The 15,908-nt window shown below is 37.3% G+C and overlaps 2 protein-coding genes across 5 annotated transcripts; one reads left to right on the top strand and one right to left on the bottom strand.

Annotated features, from left to right (window-relative positions):
* Window positions 1-229: 229 nt before the first annotated feature.
* LOC127796376 (non-specific lipid transfer protein GPI-anchored 11-like) lies at window positions 230-999 on the bottom strand. Its single transcript, XM_052328474.1, has 2 exons — window positions 636-999; window positions 230-549 (listed from the first exon to the last, which is right to left on the bottom strand). The coding sequence occupies exons 1-2, from the start codon at window positions 997-999 to the stop codon at window positions 359-361; spliced, it is 555 nt and encodes a 184-aa protein (XP_052184434.1). The 3' UTR covers window positions 230-358.
* A 653-nt stretch (window positions 1,000-1,652) lies between these two features.
* LOC127798473 ((+)-neomenthol dehydrogenase-like) lies at window positions 1,653-11,468 on the top strand. 4 transcript variants are annotated; one of them, XM_052332055.1, is made up of 7 exons: window positions 1,653-1,861; window positions 8,436-8,531; window positions 8,628-8,871; window positions 9,539-9,616; window positions 9,697-9,882; window positions 10,675-11,059; window positions 11,150-11,468. In XM_052332055.1, exons 1-6 carry the CDS (start codon window positions 1,695-1,697, stop codon window positions 11,050-11,052), a joined length of 1,149 nt encoding a protein of 382 aa, XP_052188015.1. In that variant the 5' UTR covers window positions 1,653-1,694; the 3' UTR covers window positions 11,053-11,059; window positions 11,150-11,468. The 4 variants fall into 4 exon arrangements, with proteins under 4 accessions (XP_052188015.1, XP_052188018.1, XP_052188017.1 ...); XM_052332057.1 differs by having other exon boundaries at window positions 1,715-1,861; window positions 8,405-8,502; XM_052332056.1 differs by having other exon boundaries at window positions 1,721-1,861; window positions 8,405-8,531.
* The last annotated feature ends 4,440 nt before the right edge of the window (window positions 11,469-15,908 follow it).

Here is a 15,908-nt window from a genome sequence, read left to right as displayed (position 1 = left end):
TCATTGTCAATCCCATAATTCTGAAGAGCATTGGAAATGATGGGTGCTGATCGATGAAGCATTCCCTTGTTTTAATTAGCATCATCGTCAATCGCAACAACAATAAGCCTTAATCCTACTAGGTGGGACACCTACATGAATTCTGACTCAGTCATTCATCTCTATTTAAGACCATAAGAGGTCTAATTTTTTGCAACAGAATGTTATTGACACAAAGAGATCAAAGTGGTGAGACGAATGTCGCATCTTATTAATGTAACTGGCGAGTGGTATCCATGAACAATCTATTACATATTGGATCAATGGAAAAACTGGGAGGAACAGAAATCGAACCCCATGAATTCCGATCAGAAAATTCTCAAAGAAATGCAACTGCTAAACCAACAAGGACAAGGCGCCATGGCTGGAATACAGCAATGCTTGAAACTCCACTGACGGACTCAGTGTCCGCCGACACGGCCGCTGACGGATTTACCGCCGGCGCCGGTCCTTCCGGTGACATACCCGGTGCTTCGCTCGGCGTAGTAGCTCCAATTACATACCCAGCAGCTGCCAAACACAAAGCCGGAAATCAAAATTTAGCAAAATTATCGTCCTAAAATTGTATGAATATCGATGGAGAGTAAGAGCTCAACCGGAGCAGAAGGCATCGGGCGGGGGAGCGGTGACGGCGCAAACAGAGGTGAGATTTAGGGCCTTGGCGAGGCTGATCTGGACGCCGAAGCTGCCGGCTTTGGACAGCAGCTGGCAGAGGCAAATGGGCCGGGTGGCCACCAGCGCCGCCAGCTCCCCGCAGCACCCTTTCTCCGGCTGGGTGGTATTGCTGTCGGCCTCCACGTAGCTCAGGCAATCCGATATGTTGAGCAGATGCCCGGTACAATCCGCCGGTGTTGGACCCGGTGCGGGTGGCGGCCCGGCCGCCTCCGCCACCAGTGCTGTAGCTACTAGCAAGGCTGCGGCGGCTGCCACGACCGCCGTTGTTGGCCGGATGGTCGCCATTTTCGCCCGGAGGGGGGGGGGGGGAAGCGGAACAGTGTGTGGAGGTTTACTGTACTTTGGGATGTGGAAGGAGGACTAAGGAGTGAATTGGTTTGGGGTTTGCAGCAGCACATGGTTCATGATATGGCATGGGGCCAGAATCTTGGACCGAAAGCCGGAATCATGAAAGTGACTTTTGTTTCAATAATTTGATTTGATTTCCTATTTTTTTTTTAAAATAGTACACGTGGATCATTTTTGTACATCTTAGACTATATAAGAGGTATTATGATCAAAATATCCTACGTCTCTTCATGCGCCTCATGCGCCTTATGAAAGATATTTTTATCATTGATACACCTTTGTGTAGTTTAAGATATACACAAAAATATATCAATAATATTATTCAATTTTTTATCCATCTGTCCGTCTGGTAATAGTGGGATGTTCTGATCACATAAATATAATAATAATATTCATTCCGTATTCACTCTGTGTAACTCTGACTTACATAATAACTATATCTGAATTATTTTTAAATTAACAGAAACCGGAGACCCCCTACATCTATATGTCATTTAAATTTTTATGATAAATAGTAATTAAATGACATGTGAAAATAATTAATTTAATAATAATTTCTCCCGACAGAAGGACTACATCTACATCACTATTTCAGAACTGAGATCTCATCGGCATGGGATCCTAGAAAGGGAATGGCCGCCTCAGCCTCCGCATGGGTTGCTCTGTCCCAAGTCAATCCTCCCCTTCGCCATCCCGCAAGGTTTAGCTCCGCCGCTAGACCCATCTCCATTCTCTCTTTTCACTCTCTTCTCCTCGTTGCACCCCGCCGCCATCTCTCTGCGATTTCCACCTTCTTCAGGTACCCCCATCTCTCTCTCTCTCTCTCGATGTCGTTACAAGCATACATATTTCGCAAATTTCTGCATATGGTCAGGAGCAATGGTTCAATCAATGAGATGCGGTACTTTTCAAACCAAAGTTCTAGAATGATCTGTCTGGTTTTGAAGTAGATTTTACAGGAGTGATATCAATCCATCAATCTTTTCCAGTTTGGGCGAAGAAACCCACCAGATTATAAGAAGTCTGTTTTATCGGCACGACAAAACTGGTTCGAAGCACTCTTGTTCTTCGTGTATTGTAACTTGTAAGCCTCCACAACAAGCTTCAGAGGGGGTATGTGAAGGAGCCAGGGAGGGATTAGACTCTTCTTTGGTGTGGAATAAGGAAAAATATATATAGCAAGGGAAAATGACTTGGAAACTGTATAAACCAATCAAGAAATCTAGCGTCCCTTTCAGAAAATATTTTTTGGTTTTTTATTTTAATTTTATAATCAAATATGTCTGAATATCTTATGTTTCAAATAACCATAACATTCATGTTAAAAAAAAAATTTGAAAAACATCAAAGTTAAAGGTAAAAAAACAGATAATGTTTCTACAGCTGAACGAGTCCTAATACTTTCAACGGGATCTTCCCTTATATTGATTTTTATGGGTAGAGTGTTTTGTACTTCCTGCTTGAAGTATTATGTTTTACGGGTTGTATCTCCAACCACCCTTTTACTTCAATGGCATTTCTGTTTTCTTGCACTTGACCAATTGATTACAATTTGCTCAAGCTATTCTTTGGAAAATGGTGGTTTTGTCGAAATGGTAACTTGGGGTACATCCATCCATGTAAACCTGAGAAACTCAAGACGCGTTCTTACGGGAGAAGAAGAAAAAATATATAAAGAAAAAGGAACGGAAGCTTGTTGATAAACATCCAGGAATGGGGTCTGATACAGTCCATGATATTCACCTTTGAAGCTAAGAAGAAATCCTATAGTCTTAAAACTCTTAATCTTGAAACTGCCAGACTGAACTCATTTTGGGTTTTACTAGACTAAAAGTTAACTTGCTGATAGCATAATTTTGTATTCTGCATTCTGTTTTCTTCCTCCAAAAACCTTGTAAAAAGGCTAGATTTTCAGCACTTCTTAGGCCTTACTGTTAGGTTTCTATAGGATTATCTATTTGTAACAATGCTATCTTCCCTTGTTTTGTCCTCCCATTTCTCTGAGTCTTAAGTGGTAATTTAATGCAATTTATTTCTTGTGGCTGTTCAAAGATATTCCTTTTTATTCTTTTGCATCTCCAAGTTCAACCCAATGGAGCATTACCCAACTTGATCTCCTTACTTCAACCTTAAACTGCGGCAAAGCCACTGAAAACCATTTTTAAATTCCAGATCTCACTTTTAAAACCTTATACATGGTAATTTGAGCCATGACTTGTTCATATGTCATGTATATAAAATATAGTGATGATGGTTTTTGGGACCGACCACCACGTGCCACCTCTGCAAATGGACCTCGGTGATAGAACCTGCAAGACAACGGAGTGACGGGGCTAGGGTCTCCCGGGGTAGACTCCAACGCTCAAATCAGTAGAATAAATGCAAGTCGTCCTAAATGTAAGAGCTGGAGAGCCTTTTTATACCTGATGAGGACCTCTATTTTTTATAGGCGGGCCCGCTTTGAGGCACCCGAGATAAAACTCGATATAGGTGGGCACAACTCCCGAGGACCCCGGTCAAGATGGAACAGGTCTCACGGTCCGGCCCGGATCTTTCAAACTCCGCACCAGATTATTGACTTGCCACATGTTAGTCTCTCGAGCAATTCACGTGGCGAGCGAGGCCACTAGCGCGTAGAGATATTCTTGTAATTTTAGGTAGTGCCACATCACTTGCCCCCCACTCCTTGAGCTGAGCTGAGAATTACACTAGGTTGAGGAGTAGCTTAATTTCTGAGGTTATTTGACTGTAGATTTTTCCTAAGATGCATAAGAGTATTTTTAAACGTGAGACAAATGATGATGATGATCTGTGAGACTGGACACCACGCGTCGCCTCGACAAATAGACCTCGGTAGTGGAAGCTTTGGACTTGGGTATTCCTAGTCTCGGATCTGTAGCCTGCACTTCGAACTTGGTTATGCCTGGCACTGTTTGTGGGGATGTAGCTTGTAAGATAATGGAGCAACAGCACTGGTCAGGTTGGGATTCCCTGGTCAGGTTGGTCTGGCTGAGATCCTCTCGTTAGGCTAAGATTCCTTAGCCTGGCTAGGCAAGTTGGGATTCCTTGGTCTGGCTGGTCAGGATGGGATATCCTCTGGTCAAGCTGGGATTTCCTCTGGTCAGGCTAGGATTTCCTCTGGTCAGATTGGGATTTCCCTTAGTCAGGCTGTGATCCCTTGGTCTGGCTGATCAGGCTGGAATATCCTCTGATCAGGTTGGGATTTCCCTTGGTTAGGCTGGGATCCCTTGGTCTAGTTGATCAGGCTGGGATATTCTATAGTCAGATTGGGATTTTCTCTTATTAGGTTGGGATTTCCCCTTATTAGGTTGGGATTTCCCTTGGTCAGGCTGGGATCCTTTGGTCTAGCTGATCAGGTTGGGATATCCTCTGGTTAGTTTGGGATTTTCCTTGGCTAGGGTTGGGATCCTTTGGTCTGGCTGGTCAGACTGGGATTTTCCCTGATCAAGCTGGGATCCCTTTGTCTGGCTAGTCAGGCTGGGATTTCCCTTGGTCTAGCTGATCAGGCTGGGACATCCTCTAGTCAGACTAGGATTTCCTCTGGTCAGGTTAGGATTTCCCCTGGTCAGGTTGGGATTTCCCTTGGTCAGGCTGGGATCCCTTGGTCTGGCTGATCAGGCTGGGATATCCTTTGGTTAGGTTGGGGAGCCTGATCTCCTTTGGTTAGATCCCTTGGTCTGGCTGGGATTTCCCCTGGTTTGGCTGATCAGGATGGGATCCCTTGGATTTCAGTCACTCCCACGCAGAAGAGGGTGTTTGGCTCTGAATTTTTTCCAACCATTAGTCCACCTTTGGCTTGTGGATGGCCTAGGGCACTCGACCCTTGGATTTTTGCTACTCCCACGCGAAGAAGGGTGTTGGGCTCTGAATTTTTTCCTTGGCCATTAGTCCACCTTTGGGGATGGTCTAGGGCTCATGACCCTTAGATTTTAGCCACTCTCTCGCGGAGGAGGGTGTTGGGCTAGAATTTTTCCTTAGACATTAGTCCACATTTGGCTTATAGACAGCCTAGGGCATTTGACCCTTGGATTTTTGCCACTCCCACGCGAATGAGGGTGTTGAGTTTCTTCTGGCCATGAGTCCACCTTCGTCTTGGGGACGGCTTAGGGCTCTTTGACTCTTGGATTTTAGCGACTCCCTCGTGGAGGAGGTTGTTGAGTTTCTTCTTGTCATTAGTCCACCTTCGTCTTGGGGACGGCCTAGGACTCTTGACCCTTGGATTTTAGTCGCTCCCTCACGGAAGAAGAAGGTGTTGAGTTTCTCCTGGCCATTAGTCCACTTTCGTTTCGTCTTGGGGACGGCCCAAGACTCTTGACCCTTGGATTTTAGTGACTCCCTCGCGGAGGAGGTTGTTGAGTTTCTTTTTGCCATTAGTCCACCTTCACCTTGGGGATGGCCTAGGGCTCTTGACTCTTGGATTTTAGTCGCTTCCTCGGGAAGGAAGGTGTTGAGTTTCTCTTAGCCATTAGTCCACCTTCGTCTTGGGGACATGTTAGGGCTCTTGACCCTTGGATTTTAGTCAATCCCTCGTGGAGGAGGGTGTTGAGTTTCTCCTAGTCATTAGTTCATCTTCGACTTATGGACGGTTTAGGGCACTTGACCCTTGATTATTGTCACTCCCACACGAATGAGGGTGTTGGGCTTTGAATTTTTTCCGGCCATTAGTCCACCTTCGGCTTGTGGACAGTCTAGGGCACTTGACCCTTGGATTTTTGCCACTCCCACGTGAAGGAAGGTGTTGAGTTTCTTCTAGCCATTAGTCCACCTTCGTCTTAGGGACGGCCTAGGGCTCTTTACCCTTGAATTTTAGCCACTCCCTCGCAGAGGAGGGTGTTGAGTTTTTTCCGACCATTAGTCCATCTTCGGCTTGTGGACGACCTAGGGCACTTGATTCTTGGATTTTCGCCACTCCCTCGCCGATAAGGGTGTTGAGTTTTTTCCGGCCATTAGTCCATCTTTGGCTTGTGGACGGCCTAGGGCACTTAACCCTTTTTGTCTGGCTACTCAACCCATTTGACCTTCATTATTTCTTCAGCGTTGATGCATTTATTAGCCCAGGCAAGGGCTTCTGTGAAAGTACGAGATGGAGTTTTAGCCAATGACTGAGCAAATGGCCCAGCCCTCAAGCCATTCTGAAGGGCCACCATTGCAATCCGCTGATCAAACTCGTCGATGCTCCACGCCTCCTTATTGAACCTAGCCACAAAATCCCTTAGGGATTCACCCTGGTTTTGCTTGACGTTTACCAGAGCCATAGAAGACTTCCGGTGGCGCTTCAAGGGAGCATAATGGGCTAGGAAACAGGTTTTCAGCTCTCCCCAGCTGTGGATGGAACGATGGGGAAGGCAAAAGTACCAAGTCCGGGCATGACCTCCCAAAGTAGCCGAAGCCGAAAAGGCCTGGCACCACATTGCGTCTGACCCCGATTGCACCAGCATGTGAGAGGAGAAAAGCTCTACATGATCATAGGGGTCTGTGCTTCCGTCATAGAGCTTGATGGATAGGATACGAAACCTCTCCGAAGGAACTTCTACCATGATGCTCCTACTCAGGGGTTGGTTAGAGCCGAGGTGAGGCAGGTCTTCCATTCCCTTCTTGGGCTCCTAGACTTGCCTCTCCAGAAAACGCAACCGCCTCTCCTGCGAGGTCCCTCCTTCTCGCGAGGGGGAAGAAGTAGATCCTGCCGCCTTAGAGGGATGGATTTCCTGGCCCGACTAGCGGAATTGACGAGGCTCCCGCGTAGGAGGAGGTGACTGGTGCTCCTCTCGCTAAGCGGGCATATGCAGACAACGCTATTCATTCTGGTAGATAGTCAGTCAACAACTCAGTTAACTATTGGACCTGATTTTCTAGCCTGGTGAGTCAGTCATCTGGCATTGGATTGGCCGGAGACGGTGGATTCTCCCCTTGCGGCGAGGCCTCTAGATTGGCACTAGCCTGGCTACAAGTCACGTCTCTTCGGGGAGCCATGTAGTTAGTTATGGTAAGAAGCGAAAGTCGTTGACACTTATGGAAAGACCGAGGTCCGACGTGAGGAGTGGAAGTCCGAAGCGCGAGACAGGGAAAGAAGAGGCTGGCGAGTATGGACATCGGCCCCACGGCGGGCGCCAAATGATGATGGTTTTTGGGACCGACCACCACGTGTCACCTCTGCAAATGGACCTCGGTGATAGAACCTGCAAGACAACGGAGTGACAAGGCTAGGGTCCCCTGGGGTAGACTCCGACACTCAAATCAGTAGAATAAATGCAAGTCGTCCTAAATGTAAGAGCTGGAGAGCCTTTTTATACCTGATGAGGACCTCTGTTTTTTATAGGCGGGCCCGCTTTGAGGTACCCGAGATAGGTGGGCACGACTCCTGAGGACCCCGGTCAAGATGGAACGGGTGTTGCAATCCGGCCCTAATCTTTCGAACTCCGCACCAGATTATTGACTTGTCACATGTCAGTCTCTCAGACAATTCACGTGGCGAGCGAGGCCACTAGCACGTAGGGTATTCTTGTAATTTTAGGTAGTGCCACATCATATAGTTTGAATGATATGGTGTTTCACTATTTAGATGTCATTTGGGTTAATGGGTTCTCCTGATAATTATTGTTTTACAAATACGATCCTCACAAAGTTGGGAGCCTGATGCATTGAGAATGCGCTTTTATGGCGGTTGTGTGCTTCATAATCTGCATCTTATTGACACATACTTACCATTGGAAAAGCAATCAGTTTTAACCCAAATGCAGTATAATCATATGCATGCTGATTGTTCTTAATGTTGTCTCATTGAAATTAATCATCAATCTAAGTTACATATGATCAAGTCAAGATTAATGAATACGCTCAAGTCACCTTTATTGTGCGGTTGGGTATTACTGAAAGCAAAGTCAATCAATGTTGAATATCCTTAGATACATGAAATGTTTTGTTTACCTGCTGGCTCCCTTGCATGGCAATGCTACCCCCAACTTTATAGATTGCTGTTGCTGCATCTGCACTTTCTTTCTATATTCTCTCTATAGCTGTTTCCATTTCTTGTTTGTGTCATACTATTATGGCATGCTTCAGTCCATGAATTTGCTGAGCCTAACAAAGAAATTCTCAAGTATATTTTTCCAAATGTTAAAGACAAGGCTAAGTTCTTCCGTGGAATTTAATTGAACTCAACAACCAATAGCTAAGGATATAAAAAGCAAATAGAAACTTGAGAATTGGGTTCAAGTGTCATTTTATGTTACCAAAACCTTGATTAGTATTTAGAATACATAAGTATTAATGAGACCATTCATAAATCTGCTATTTAAAGATGCTTTGTCTACTGAGATTTCAGGCTACATTATTGAAGTTACTTGGCTCAACAGGTTTAGGATAAAAGCAAAACCGGTTCAAGAAAGAGACTCACCGTGTATTCAAGGTGCTGCAGATATGGTAATAAGTGCAAGTAAAGAATTGCGGAGGTGAAATAATGTTTGAATTCCTCTGTGTGTGTGTGTGTGTATTTTCCGTAATAGGTGTACTGTGATTCATTTGATTTCTGACTCAAGTGATTGTAGGTATGCTGTAGTTACTGGATCGAACAAGGGTATTGGCCTTGAGACCGTTCGGCAGCTTGCAATGTCAGGAGTGATGGTTGTGTTAACAGCCAGGGATGAGAAGAGGGGTGTGGAGTCTGTAGCCTCGCTCAATGAATTGGGTTTGTCTAGTGTCATTTTCCATCTACTGGATGTTCTGAACCCAGATAGCATTGCATCCTTGTCTGAGTTCATAGAAAAGCAATTTGGAAGGCTTGATATTTTGGTAAGATAAATATTTGATTTTTCTTTTTCTTTTTTCTCATTGATGGGTATTCGCAAAGTTGATGGCCCATGAAACACATCAGGCACACACGGTAAAGTCCCTTGCACCTGGCTGTTTTTTATTCAAAGTTCAAATTTGGGCTACTCTCTTACATACCACTGTCCTAAATCTCCTGCTTTGTTTTCCTATCTAAACCATAATCATCAATCAGTATAGACCCTTAAAATTTTGGTGACAAATTCTCAGATGAATCAGGAGACAATCAACTATCATTCATCTAGCCAGCTTTTTAGCAATTAATATTCAAATTACACTCCAATCTGTTGTATGCATGTGTAATATTGCAAGTGAGTTCATCCATATACAAGATTCAATGTATAAGATAATGAATCTGTACATGAGACATGTCTATCCTTGGCATACTCCATAGATGCATTGGTAGGTATGGAGATATACATGCATCCCTGTTGGGACCTGTGTAACAAAGCATCCTAACATTACTCTTCCCGTACACCTTCAATCTGAATATTTATCATCAGATGCATTCATACTTCCAAATGCAGTTGGATGACTTGGAAGCTGCAAAGCAAAATTGTAGATTAGATTCCTTAATTCCACAACGCATTCATTCTATAGCAGAGCAAGTAATGTATGCTATGGTCTGTAGGTAAACAATGCTGGAGCTTCTGGAGTGATAGTTGATGAGGATCGCTTAATTGCCCTTAATATAGATCCTGAAACTTGGGTAAGCTTTAGCTGAGGATCTGTTGTTATGTTTCTACTGAATAACAGCAAGACAGAAAAAATTCTTACCACAGTCCACAGCTCTCAGGCAAAGCAACCAACTTGGTTCAAGATGTGATAAAAACGACCACTGAGAAGGCAGAAGAATGCTTGAATACCAATTATTATGGCTGCAAGGGAGTGACGGAAGCTCTTCTTCCACTGCTTAAGCTTTCCGCAACAGGAGCAAATATAGTGAATGTCTCTTCCCTCCGGGGTGAGTTAAGGGTAAGCAGAGCATCTTCATATTGATCATCAAATTCATTTTCCTGTAAGCAATTACAGGGTTCACATTTAGTTAGATGAGTTCATGAGAATGAGATGCAAGGCTATGTGCATGTCATGACCTAGGAAGGATTAAGGTGGCTCTTCAGTCCTGTCCCTGTCCCTGTCCCTGTCCCTATCCAACATGCGGCGAATGCCAATATGTGGAACATGCTCTAGCACGTGTTGCAAAATCTTCCGAACGCGTCTTTAATTATTGTCTCCATTCAACTTTTCAAAAGTCAAGCATGGCATATACAGATGACTCTTCCGACAATATGACTTCAAATCCTGAACACTAGGCGACTTTGTTGTGATGTTTTGGTGAATATAGAGTTTTCTCAAATGATGACTTATGGACTTTGTCTTCTACTCCAAGATACAGTCATGGGAAGTAAAGTGTTGTTATCTTTCATATAATAAATGAAACTTTTAATTGTTTTAAAAAAAAAATTAGATATTTGATTCTGTTTCATAGATATATGTAAACCTTGCATCTTAAACCGTAAGATGTTTTTACTTTCAACACCGTTCTTGTGTGTGACTAAACTGTATAATGGTTTTTGCTTTGTTTCGTTCCTGTGCTGGAACATCCATAACCTTCATATGGATATTGGAAATGTGATTTCTACTTCAACAATATATTACTTAATTAAGCAAATTGTGTATGGCTGCAACATTATATCATATTCCCATTGTAATGCGACTAGTGGAAATTGTATTCGGATTTTCTGATGAATTCTCCTTGCTGTGCAGCGGGTTCCCAATGAGCAGATTAGAAATATACTTGCAGACATAGACACACTGACAGAGGACAAAATTGATAAAATAGTAGAAAAATTTTTGCATGATCTGAAAGAAGATGCAGTCGAAGCTAATGGGTGGCAGAAAATGCTTCCTGCTTACAGCGTATCCAAGGTCGCATTAAACGCCTATACTAGAGTTCTTGCCAAGAAGTACCCTGAAATGAGAATAAACTGTGTCCATCCCGGGTACGTTAATACAGACATCAATTGGCATACAGGGCCGCTGACAGTGGAAGAGGGAGCAGAAGGTTCGGTCATGCTGGCACTTCTGCAAGCAGGAGGTCCAACCGGTTGCTATTTTGATCGCACTAGAGTGGCCGAGTTTTGACTGCAAGGTTCGATTGCGTTTGCTCTTCTGCTTGCTTAAAGTCCTACTGACTGCCATTCTGATCACACTAGAGTAACCATCTTGTTTCCACTTGTAGCCAAGGCCTCTTTGCGATTCTAGCCCTCTTGGATGTCGCCTGTTCAACATCTTTTGCCGTGCCGGACGTATGATGTCTGTTGGTGGACATTTTTAGGTCTGACTCTGTCTTAACAAAGTTTGGAACAAGAATTATCCAGTTAGGATTCCATGAAATAAATGTTCTTATTGTTTGACAACGAAGACATAAATCTCTTCAAATCCTTTGGACGCTGTTCTCTCCTCCCACTTTTAAATGTCTCTGAATGGAATATGTTTTTCTTTCTTTCTTTTAGCTCATTATTATTATATATATAGATCTATGGTTTTGTTTTTTTGTACGGTTGGAAGATTAGATTACTTGCTCGGTATTTCAGTCTTTTTATTATTATTGTTGTAATAATCAATCTTATGAGAATCGAACCAAATTGGCCTACCAAACTAATTAAACCAATAATTGGTTGAAAAGAAAACCGATTAGACAATTCATTTCATGAGAAAAATTAATTATGTGAAAAATAAATTATTTTTTGCAAGAAATGTGATTGAATAATTGAACATGCAATCTTAATTTTATTTATTTATTATATCAAATATTAGAAAATATAATAATAATTTTGAGATATTTAAAAAAAGTTTATGTATACTATTTGAGTACCATTTATCATTTTGCTAATATATGGATAATTTTGTTTATTTTTATTTATAATTTAAATATTTTATTTTACTTTCATTACAAATATATGATGTATCATCTGATAAATTTTATAATCATCATTTTTATTACTATATGTTTATTTATTTCATAAAAAATATCTCCCAAATTAACCTAATATAACTATTAAAATGTGATTTTTTTTCTCTCATTGATTTGACATTTTGAGCTAATTTTTTACTTCAAGTAAGTGATAAATTCTTTTACAAAATAGAGCTAAAAAAAGTTTTTATTTATCAGTTTTGAAAACCTTAAATTTTTTCTTATTATTAATAAGTGGTCCGTACTAATTTTATTGGGCTCAGCTCGACGAGTATTGATCTTGATTCAACGCCAACTCAATAACGTCATCATCCCATCAACGTTAGCTTAACAACATCCCTTATCTCATCAACACCATACCAAGATCTCTGCACCCACAACAAGCTTCGACTATCTCGAGATTCTCGACTCTTTATCCTTCCACAATGGTTGGTGACATGCAAGGGACTCTCTCTTATATAAGTTAGTCGGCCACCAATCAAAGTATGTCATTTTGAGTTTTACAGAAACTCTATCACCTTGAACTCTTACTTATTTGAGTATCGGAATACTTGCAGGTGTCACCCTCCCTCTTTATCATGGAGATCGTCATTGTCTAAAACTATTCGTTCGATCATCTTTTTGGGCCTGAAGAAACAAGTAAAACGAGATGATACAAATTTTGTTTTTCTTGAATATTGAATTCCATTAATTGGACTTTAGTACATAAAATTGTCAAACTTGTATAAATCCATTAACATATATATATATATAACATAATATAACACAATATCTATATATATATATTATAACAAAACAGTCATCAAATTTTTCCCACCCATTTCCAATTACTATTTTGATATTTTATTATGTTTTTTTAATTTTTTTTACTTACCTGAAATGAAATTTTTATAGGTTATTAATTAAGTCTATATTTGTGAAAAACATGTAGTTCTTGAAACATGTAAATGATTTTTTTCATGGTTAAATAGTATTTGGAGAATGTGTAAGGTATATGAAAAGCCAAGATAAATATTATTAATTTATCCATATTATTAATTTTAATTAAAATAAATTACAGAAAAATGAGATTTTTTTAAATCGGGAGAAATCTTGAGATATTAGGTAATACTGTCGAATACCGACTGTTAAGTAAATTTTTTATTTTTTTATTTATTTATAGTTTAATTAATTTAAATTTATTTTTTTATAATTTTAAATGTTATAATTTTATATATAACTTAAATGTTATAATTTTATTTTTTAACTTTTTTTTTTTTTTGTTTTTTTAAAATTGTAACTTGTCTTAAATGTGATAATTGATTGCTAAGAGGAATATGTAAAGTCATGTATGGATAATCAATTTTAAATTTTTTATTATTATTATTTATATAATTAATTATTTATTTAAATTGTCTTTATTTTATATATAGTTTAATTATTTTAAATTTATTTTTTTATAATTTAATTTTTATAATTTTATATATAACTTAAATGTTATAATTTTATTTTTTAACTTTATTTTTGTTTGTTGCTTTCTTAAAAATGTGACATGTCTTAAATGTGGTAATTGATTATCAGGAGAAATATGTAAAATCATGTACGTATAATTAATTTTGAAAATTTGATTATTATCATTTATATAATTAATTAATTATTTAAATTATCTTTATGTTATATAGTTTAATTAATTTAAATCTATTTTTTTATAATTTTAAATGTTATAATTTTATATATAACTTAAATGTTATAATTTTATTTTTTAACTTTATTTTATTTTTGTTGCTTTCTTAAAAATTTGATATGTCTTAAATATACTAATTGATTGTCAAAAGAAATATGTAAAGTCATATAATCAATTTTGAAAATTTGATTATTATCATTTATATAATTAATTAATTATTTAAATTATTCTTATTTTATATATAGTTTAATTAATTTATTTTTTTTATATTTTTAAATGTTATAATTTTATATATAATTTAAATATTATAATTTTATTTTTTAACTTTTTTTTTGTTACTTTCTTAAAAATTTGACATATCTTAAATGTGGTAATTGATTGTCAAGAGAAATATGTAAAGTCAAGGATAATTAATTTTGAAAATTTGATTATTATCATTTATATAATTAATTGATTATTTAAATTATCTTTATTTTATATATAGTTTAATTAATTTAAATTAATTTTCTTATAATTTTAAATATTATAATTTTATATATAACTTAAATGTTATAATTTTATTTTTTAACTTTATTTTTTTTGTTGCTTTCTTAAAAATTTGATCTGTCTTAAATATAGTAATTGATTGTCAGAAGAAATATATAAATTTATGTATGGATAATCAATTTTGAAAATTTGATTATTATCATTTATATAATTAATTAATTATTTAAATTATTCTTATTTTATATATAGTTTAATTAATTTAATTTTTTATATATATTTTTAAATGTTATAATTTAAATATTATAATTTTATTTTTTAACTTTTTTTTTGTTACTTTTTAAAAAATTTGACCTGTCTTAAATGTGATAATTAATTGTCAGGAAAAATATATAAAGTCGTGGATAATCAATTTTGAAAATTTGATTATTATCATTTATATAATTAATTGATTATTTAAATTATCTTTATTTTATATATAATTTAATTAATTTAAATTAATTTTCTTATAATTTTAAATATTATAATTTTATATATAACTTAAATGTTATAATTTTATTTTTTCATTTCCTTAAAAATTTAACCTGTCTTAAATGTGGTAATTAATTGTTAGAAGAAATATGTAAAGTCATGTATAGATAATCAATTTTGAAAATTTGATTATTATTATTTATATAATTAATTGATTATTTAAATTATATTTATTTTACATACAATTTAACTAATTTAAATTTATTTTTTATAATTTTAAATGTCATAATTTTATTTTTCAACTTAATTGATTATTGTCATTTATTTAATTCTCATTTTTGCCATTAGTCTACTCTAAAGATGTGTTATATGTTGGACTTGGAGAAATTAAATGCAAATTAAATTTGTGTTTTGAAAGTTATGTTAAGTGAGTAAGATTCAAATTGTGTGGCAAAGCTTGGGAAAAAAGAAAAACTAATGATGGCATGTGATTTGATACATTGAGAGAAATAAGAGAATTTGAAGGAAGAGAAATTAATAAAAGAAAGTAAATATCTCTCTTTTTTCTTCCTCTCCATTCTCGTTCAACCCTTTCATTTCCTCTCTTATCTTTTCTCGATTATTCTTCTCAAATTTTCTCTTATTCTTTACTTTTATTTAGTAAATTTTAACCGTATTTTTTTACCCAGTTTGATTTTCTAGTGTAACATAGCACCACTATTATGTTAAGTGAATGATATGAATGCAACTAAGAAAAATTAGTCCTTGAGGATTCATGTAGTATGCACATATGAGACAAATACACGTGAAAATCCAAAAAAAAAAAACGTCTATCCTTGAATGCATATTTCAGAATAAAGAGGTTGGTTATCGTTTATTTTTTTTCTTGTTATTGTGTAATTTTTGTATTTTTTACGCATTGCTTATTTATTACATGTTAATTTAGGTTTATTTTTTACATGATTTCGGGATAGAGTTATGTGCTTTTAATTGTTCATCTATCATTGAATGCATATAAGAAAATCTTTCAAAATCTGTAATCTTTTTATTGTATTTTCATGATTGTAACACGATTATTTTATTTATTTTTTACTTATTTACTGTAATTTTTATTTATTATAACTACTAAATTATATAACTTTCACTTTAATATTTTTTTTTTTTACGATATCCATACATCGCATGGCTGATCCACTAGTTATCTTTATTATTTAATGAATAAATCCATTCAATTAACATGTTTGGTCGGTACATTCATTATGCGTAGCTAATATCAATCAAATTATTATAACGGGTACGGATTCCCAAATATAGCCCAAAACCGACCCATTTGGGCCACGTTCAAAAAGTGCGATCCGACCGAGCCGGCGGTTCGTTTACCCAAAAAAGTGAACCGACTATTGCCCG

The sequence above is a fragment of the Diospyros lotus genome, chromosome 3 (assembly GCF_014633365.1).
Source record: "Diospyros lotus cultivar Yz01 chromosome 3, ASM1463336v1, whole genome shotgun sequence".
In the NCBI taxonomy this organism is placed as follows: domain Eukaryota; kingdom Viridiplantae; phylum Streptophyta; class Magnoliopsida; order Ericales; family Ebenaceae; genus Diospyros; species Diospyros lotus.
The sequence above is the reverse complement of the archived record's forward strand: the minus strand, read 5'-3'. Positions and strand labels throughout refer to the sequence as shown.